Source organism: Hipposideros armiger, unplaced genomic scaffold, assembly GCF_001890085.2.
Source record: "Hipposideros armiger isolate ML-2016 unplaced genomic scaffold, ASM189008v1 scaffold_608, whole genome shotgun sequence".
NCBI classification, from domain to species: Eukaryota; Metazoa; Chordata; class Mammalia; order Chiroptera; family Hipposideridae; genus Hipposideros; species Hipposideros armiger.
The window spans coordinates 944,697-953,151 of record NW_017731958.1 but is presented as its reverse complement, the minus strand read 5'-3'; the positions used below and the strand labels follow the sequence as shown (position 1 = coordinate 953,151).

The 8,455-nt window shown below is 35.0% G+C and overlaps 1 protein-coding gene across 2 annotated transcripts in view; it reads left to right on the top strand.

Moving 5' to 3' along the window:
• TOGARAM1 (TOG array regulator of axonemal microtubules 1) overlaps nt 1–8,455 on the top strand; it is an 88,680-nt gene that overhangs the window by 30,812 nt on the left and 49,413 nt on the right. For both annotated transcript variants that reach the window (XM_019624793.1, XM_019624794.1), the window contains exons 4-7: nt 915–1,220; nt 2,361–2,623; nt 3,795–4,027; nt 6,976–7,076. In XM_019624793.1, the coding sequence (XP_019480338.1) occupies nt 915–1,220; nt 2,361–2,623; nt 3,795–4,027; nt 6,976–7,076 (903 nt within the window). The remainder of the gene's footprint in view (nt 1–914; nt 1,221–2,360; nt 2,624–3,794; nt 4,028–6,975; nt 7,077–8,455) is intronic.

The following is an 8,455-nucleotide window of genomic DNA, read 5'->3' as shown; positions in this document are numbered from 1 at the left end:
AACAGACAAGTTGCTGTCCTTTTGTTCTTCAGTCTAGTTGTGGAGGATGTCGCTTCACTGGCCCATGTTGGTATTGTGATCATTGCGCTCTTCCCGGTGAGGCAGATCAGTCACTGGCCATTGGATGGCAGCTCACTGCAGCTCACACTGGCTGCTGGCCGCTCATGCTGGCTTCCGCCCACTCACGGTAGCTTATGGCAGCCCACTGCAGCCCAGCTCCAGGTTGAGCTGTTTTTCACCATCTTTAGCTGTAGAGGACACGGCGTCACTGGCTCATGGGATCCGAACCGGCGGCCCTGCTGCTCAGAGCTCATGCTCCCAAGCCAACTCTTAACCAACAAGTCACTTGGTCGGCCCAAGAGATCCCATATTTTTCAACAGGGAGACTCAGTACAAGGAAAATGACAGTTATGGCCAGGTTAATCTGTAAATTCAATGTCAATTGAACAAAAATCCCAACAGGATCTTTCATAGACCCTGACAGGCTGATCCTGAAATTGACATGAAAGAATGGAGGGCCAAGAATGGCCTAGATAATTTAAAGAAGATCAAAATGGAAGGGGACTTATCCTGTCAGATAGAATGATTATAAATAAAACATTGTAATAGGTATAGACTAATGGAACCAATAAGAAGTATCTAAGAATAGCCTCAAATAATATATAGGAGATTTATAGACAAAAGGGAAAAAAATGGATGGTTCAAAAAGCAGCACTGGGAAAACTGTAATCTGTATAAGAAATGTTAAATTAGGTCTTTACCTCACACCATACAAAAATGTAAATGCCAGATCAAATAAAATCCTTAATGTGAAAAGCAAAAAACCTAAAACTCTTAGAAGTTGTGTGTGTGTGTGTGTGTGTGTGTGTGTATATATATAAATAAATAACGTATTTTCTTTTGTTTTATTACAGTGTATGCTAGCCTAAATTTTGGCAGTAAGACACAGCAAACATTTGGTAGTCAAATGGAACGTACTTCATCATACTCTGGTCCAAATCCAAGTCCAGGAGCCTTCATCCTTCCATCCTATCCTCTCTCATCACCTCGAACTAGCCCAAAGCACACACCTCTTACTGTATCCCCAAAGAAGTCTCAAGATAATTCTGTCAATTTCTCAAATTCCTGGCCTCTTAAAAGCTTTGAAGGACTATCAAAGCCAAGTCCTCAGAAAAAGCTTGTCATCCAGAAATCATCTGGCCCTACAGGAAGAAATGATGGTAAAAATTTGTTCAAATTTATTCATATGTTTGAATTATTTTGATTTTAGGATTGTTAGATCTTACAAAGCTGGTAAATTGCATTTTTTTTCTGTGCATTAGTAAATATTTAGGAAAATATTTAACAGTGTGTTAAATAGATCAAATGTGTAATATAAAATTCTGTTGAAATTGTCATTTCTTTTTTTGCTGATCTTGCCACTTCAAAATCTTTTTTTTGGAACTAGACAAATAATCTTTATAATGGACAGGAACATAAACAGCCTGAGAGCCTACTAACAAATTTTAGCTTTACAAATATAAAATATCATTCACATATTTACTATAATTAATATCTAGTATTCATTTATTAAACATTTATTGAATGTTTAATATATGTTAAAATTATTTTGATGGGTTTTCTATTATTTTAACTAAAATATTCTTAACAATAGCCCACTCCAAAATCATGAAATTAGCATATAAATTTAATCAATACAGATTCAGTCTCAAAATAAAAAGTCTGTTAAAAGAAACCCCTATGTCCCACATGCTTTCCTATCCCCAGCCTCTGAGGTGAGAAGTTCCACCTGTAAACTACCCCACAACACTAATGTTTCAGTTTATAACCATGAGGTCACTGTAATGCATAGTCAGTCAGTTTTATCGCTTTCTGTTAGCACCGAACGTTCATGTCCTTCTATTAATTTTTTTCTATATTTGTCTTTCCTACAAGATCAAATATTGTATTGAAAGCTGAGACATTCATTATTCAGCTTGTTCTCCCCAGTGACCAGTATTACTGCTTTGCATATAGGAGTCCTTCAAATGTAGCTTATGTAATTAAATCAAGCCAGAAAAGTGGCCCTTGTAGCTTATTATGGACTATACCATACAAATATTGGTCATGGTGCTGTGTATAAAGATAGAAATTTAATTGGTATATAATTTTTTTAATTTACTATGAAAGGATTTGGGGTGACTCTTTTGTGTTATTTGCTTAGAGGACACTGATACTTTTATTTTAAGTAGTAATATTTATTTCTAATAAAAGATCATGTGCTTTTTAATTTAAAAACACTATGTTCCAACACTTGTGATTACAACTTCCACTTCTCTGAAATTTTTTTAAAAAAACTAAAATACGTATTTTTCACACAGGAGAAAATTCTCAGGAAAAGTCTTCTTCAGTTCAGCTTACCCCTGCCTTGGTGAGATCGCCATCTTCCCGACGAGGCCTGAATGGGACCAAGCCCGTCCCTCCCATACCAAGAGGAATCAGCCTTTTGCCTGATAAAGCTGATTTAAGCACAGTAGGACCCAAAAAGAAAGAGCCTGATGATATTTGGAAGAGTGAAAAAGATTGTATTACAATTGATCTTTCAGAATTAAATATCAGGGATAAAGATTTGGATCAAGAAGAGGTTAGAACCAAATATCATTTTTAATAATTTTAAAATGCTTGTAATTTTCTGTAATAGAGTACCTTTATTTAAGGAAAAATCAAGTAGTTTTTAATACTATACCATGTTTTCTTGATTATGAACATATTTCATGTTTATTATAGAAAATGTGGAATCTTTAGTGAAGTACTAGGAAAAAAATTCATCACACCAAGTCTCACTACCCAGAATACTTTACTGTTAACATTCTAATGTGTTTCCATTAAGTATTTCTTCAATGCATATATTGTTCCTTTTTTGAAAGTAATAATAATAGAGCAATATACTCTTGCATGAACCCCTCCCAAAAAAACAATTTGTTATATTTGTTTCCTTTTTTAAAATAAATGAAACAGTTCCCTCCCATTCTTGAGCATGTCCCTTGTGCATATGTGCAAATTTGTTTATCTTTATGAAAATTGAGATCATATTGGATATTCATCTTTGAAACCTCGGTCACTCCATATATACTATAAAAATGTACTGCCGATATGATAACTCTGTACGTATCACTTATGCCAGAGAAGGAATGTGGCTGCTATATTATAATACTTTGGATTCAGAGCGCTGTTTTTATTGATGTTTCCTTTTTATCATTTCAGTTTTCCTGGTGTCAGGTTTTAAAAAGTCTTTAACATTAAATATGTAAAGTGAAACACTCAATGTTGATATTTTATGATCTTATTTTAACCAACTTTTAAGATATAAGTATCATGTACAGATTGCTGGATGTGAACTTTAAATTTTAGAAAACTGATTACTTTTTGCTGACCTTCTCATAGAACTTCTAAATAGCCACACAAGCAGGTAACTGACCTAAGATTAGCTGGACCTCTGTGACTTTAACTCATTCTGCTGTCTACCATCTATTCTGATTCAATGAATCATTTATTCAAATTATTGCAATATATTAGTCATTGTGCCCAGTGCTGGAAATACCGTGGTGATAATAGCTTGAGATCCTTCCTCTTAAGGGGTTTATAAATACATAAATGATGAAATCTATATTTATACTATGTACAGATATGTTACAAACATCCATCTTATTATGTTTGAAAGGTGGCTAGCTAGAGTTAATGGATATTAAAATCTGAGGATAACTTTTACTAATGTAATTATTTTCTAAAGTTCATTGTTTTTTGTTTTTTCTTAGATGCAGAGCTCTCTTAGGTCTCTTCGTAACAGTGCAGCTAAAAAAAGAGCAAAACTGAGTAGTAGTACTTCTGATCTGGAAAGCCCTGATTCTGCAATGAAGCTTGACTTAACTGTGGACTCACAGTCCCGATCTTCCTCTCCAAACATCAGCTCTTACAGCGAGAGTGGAGTTTACAGCCAAGAGTCGCTGACTTCTTCTCTGTCTACAACTCCCCAGGGGAAGAGAATAATGTATTTTACCTTTTAACATGTTAAACGAATGCTAATCTTTAACTTGTAGTCTGAAGCCCTAATATCATATTTGAAAAAACCTTCAAAATGATTTATTTTCTAGTTTTTTTTAATGTTGTTAGACAATAGAAAAGTTTACACATATTACCTTGCTTGGCTTTGGTTTGGGATCGGGGTGGAGAGAGAGAACACAACCCCAGCTGTAATCTTGAGCACCTAAATCAATATGTAGGAAGTCTGTTCCCCAACCCCAGTTGTTCTTTTGCCTAAGATTTGTCCTAATATTCCTTGTTCTTTAGCTCTTTTCAGGATCATTGACTCTTTGACAGTTGCTTTTGTTTAAAACTTAGCACTGGTTTCCTCTAATTTATGGGTAAACTCCACTTGTTATCCTACTATTTCTTATATTTTGTTATTCCAGTATTTTATGGAAATTTAGGACTCCATGCCATAGATTTCATAGCCTTCTCAGGAGTCTCCTTATAGCAACAGAGCTGGAATTAGAGTCCTGCCCACCCCTCACTGACAGAATATTTTTCAGCATAGCAATGTGACAAGCTTTTAGATTACCTCAATAAACTCGAAGTCTTATGCAGTAAACTTGATGGTTTCTGAGAATCTGTGACCCTGTTCTAGGATTTAGGAGATTTTTTCCTTCTAAAATAAATTTAGACAAAAGCCAAAGAGTAGAATTTCTAGGCCATAGTGTAGATGTGCATTTAACCTTTTTTCAGTAACTGCTAAACAGTTTTCTAAGATGCTCATGCAATTTTGTACTCCCACCAGCAATGTATGAGAGTTCTAGTTGTTTCACATACTCATTAACACTTGGTGGTGTCAGTGTTTTTAATTTTAATTTCACTTTCCTATGATTTTGTCCTGAACCATGTTTCCATACTGTTAGAAGTAAATATTTAAAATTAAATTTATTTTCACTTAAGTGAACTAGTGCCTCTAATAATTTAGGTAAATAGAGATTGTATAATCAAAGAAGAGATGGTATTCTATTATCTGTAATAAGAAGGGGTGTTTTATTCCAACAGTTCATAGAATTAAACCAAATATTTACGTCCCATTGTGAGAGGTTTTTCTCATCCCATGATTTCCTTCTCCACATTTTAAATATAAATAGCTTATTTTACAGTTGGAGGTTTTTTCTTACTGGAAATTCCTTTGTTATAATTACCTAGGTAGGCTAATGCAATATATTTACAAAATGAATTTAAAATGGGTATGTGAGTTGATGAAGTAACTATTTTTACATTAAGTTACCAGACATTTAAAATATATATATTGGGCCGGCTGAGCGGCGCAATGGTTAAGAACTGGCTTAGGATGCCAGAGGGCCCCGGTTCGGATCCCACATATGAGGGCCAATGACGCTGCCCTCCACAGCTAAGATGCTGATCAACAGATCTGGGCTGCCTTGAGTTTCTGGCGACGGCATAGGCTGCAGCCCCTGCTGCAGTGGGTTGCCATGGGCTACCGTGTGTAGCCTGCAGCCAGCGTGAGCGGCCAGCAGCCGCTGTGAGCAGCCATCCAGAAGCTGGCGACTGAGCTGCCTCTCCCGGGAAGAGCACAATGATGGTGCCAAATTGGGCCAGTGAAGCAACGTCCTCCACAACTAGACTGAAGAACAAAATGACAGCAACTTGTCTGTTCCCCTTCCCCCAATTCCCCAGCACTGTTCCCATCCCCCCAATTCCCCAATTAAAAAAAAAAGTGTATATATAGATAGATAGATATCTATCTATATATATATATATATTTATCTTTTACACCTAAATTTCCTTCCCTTATGTTCCATGAGTGAGAAATTTTATGTACTCCTACAGTTGCAAGTTTCTGTAAATAATTTGGAACCCAGTTAGGAAGAAAACTTCACTTAATATTATAACATTTAGAATTCACTATTCCCTATATTGTCTCATGGAGATATTCTCTTTAGATATTCAACTCTGTGAGAAGGGAGTTCAATATACCTTCATTTATGGACTGAATTATCTTTAATGAATTTAGTATTTCCACATTTAAGCTACTAGCTTTAGAGCAATTATTCTCAACCAGTTTGCCTGCTGCCTTAAGAATCATGGCCAAAAAAAGCTGCTAAGGGGGGGGTTTTCATCCTTAAGAAAGTTGGGGAGGAAAAATTATTGAGTACCACTTTTCTAGAGATTGAAGTATTTTGTTTTATTCAAGTCAAATATACTGAGTATAAATGTAAATTTACAGTAATCTATTCTAGAGAAATTACTCTTTTAAAATATTTAACATTGATTTCTCACGAGGCCAATTAACAAACATGCCTACCCAATTACTAAGAATTGTACTCCTTTGTAAATTCTCTTCTTCATAATATTTATCATTGGACTTACTGACGTTACACAGTTGTTGATGTAAAACAGTGTCTTCACAGTAAGTTAACATTCTTCAGTTGGCTTTCTTTGTGAAACAAGGTTTGTAGGACTTTATAAAGTCAGGAGAGTACAGCAAATGATAATCCAAGGAGAAAGTGGCATCAACTAAACTCACTTGCTTCTGTTCTCTTATTGATAATATAGTTAAGTCTCTATTTTTATATTATATATGAACATAGATAGTATATTAGATAACTATAATAGAATCATTTGGTTTAGTTTTTGAATGGATTCTCTTTGAATTATATAGTTGGTTATTTGACCCAACAAAAGATTATACGGCACAAGTTGGAGAGTCTTCAATGCCTTTAGCAATCCTCTCATGAATAATTAAGAAATAACCATATGTTAAAAAGGTTGGAAATTCAAAAGGTAAATTAGGAATACCAATAAAAAATATTCTTGTCCATAGTTTTTCATACTTGTTGCTGCCTAAGTTTAGTTAGTATTCATATATAAGATGTGTGATATAAGCATATTGAACAGCTCTTGATCTTAAATGCTTATTGAAATTCCTTTGTTTCATTGTAGGTCAGACATATTTCCAACATTTGGAGCAAAACCTTGCCCAACAAGACATTCTTCTGCAAAGAATAAAATCTCTCAGATGGTGGAACAGAGCCCCAGTGCAGGTATTCTATGACTGTTTTGTAAATATGATTTATAGAAAGAATGATTTTTAAATGATGTCCAAAATGATAACAGTTGCATTTCAGAGTTAGAATTTTTGTAGTTACCAATTAAGACTAATCATCATTTTAACTCCATAAAAGGACATTTGGCAAGAATAAAAACTATTAATTTTTGGAAGAAAAAATATTTACCTGAACAACTGATCTCCCTTTAAGCCCATAGGTATGCCTATGCCTCGCTCTCACACTCAGACATTGAGACTTGAGTAATATGGAATGAGACCAGGCCATCAAAGTTTTGAAGGCTCTCCAGGGGATTCTAATATGCAGCTTAGTTTGGGACCCACTGGGTGCCACAAAAGATAATTTCTTTAAAAATATATATTTAACTAGTAGTAAGTGCATGTGTATCTTGTGTTAAAATTTTTGTGAACTAACCTGGAAGTCTTTAATTCATAACATCACTTTTCACAAAATGAATTTAAGAGTAATGAGTTAGAAAAGTATTTGGATTCTGATCCATTTAGGATGGGAACTGCATGTGACTCTTTTTCATGATTAGTAAAACTGTACTGAATTATGAATGAGTTTTAACAAATTGGGATACAATATTTATTTTCATATGCTCTCAATGTATAAGTCCTCATGACTTGAAGGCTACTTTACCTTATATCAAAATTACCTTCCTTGGTCTGGCCAAGTGGCTCAGTTGGTTAAGAGCTCGCTCAAGAGTGCAAGCTCTGAGCAACAGCAGTTCGATTCCCAGCCTGAGCCGAGCTGCCAACAGGTGGCAGGATGTCTCAGCTAAGAAAAAAGAAATTACCTTCCTTCAAAGCTTGTGTATGTACCTAATTGTTTCCTAAGATTTTTAATTTCTTGCTACTAAATGTCTTAAATTCATCTCATTTTAATTCCTACTATCACTCTTACTCATTTTTTACCCACTTAGTCTCCTAAGATTTCTCCAGCTTCAGTCTCATTCATTTATAATCCATTCCCCACAATGCAAGTCTTACTATTGCCCACCCTAAATTTATTCAAGGCATTCTCCCATGATAAGGCCCTTGCCTACCTCTCCAGCCTCACTTTTTACTACCCTCTTTGTATTTTGTGCCCCAGTTACATCAGACTACCTTCAGTACCATTCCCTATCTCTTTGCAGCGGTACATACTATTTCTCATGGATGAAATCTGGAATTCACATTACACCCCATTCAGCTGTGAAAACAGCTCAGTTGCTTTCTCTGGGAATACTTCCCCTATTCATAAACAAAATTGATAATTCTTTTGTGAATCATTACATTGTGCACTGACATCTTTATACTGGTACATATCTCAGTTTTACTTTTTTGGACTCTCAGATTCTTTTTTTTTTTTTT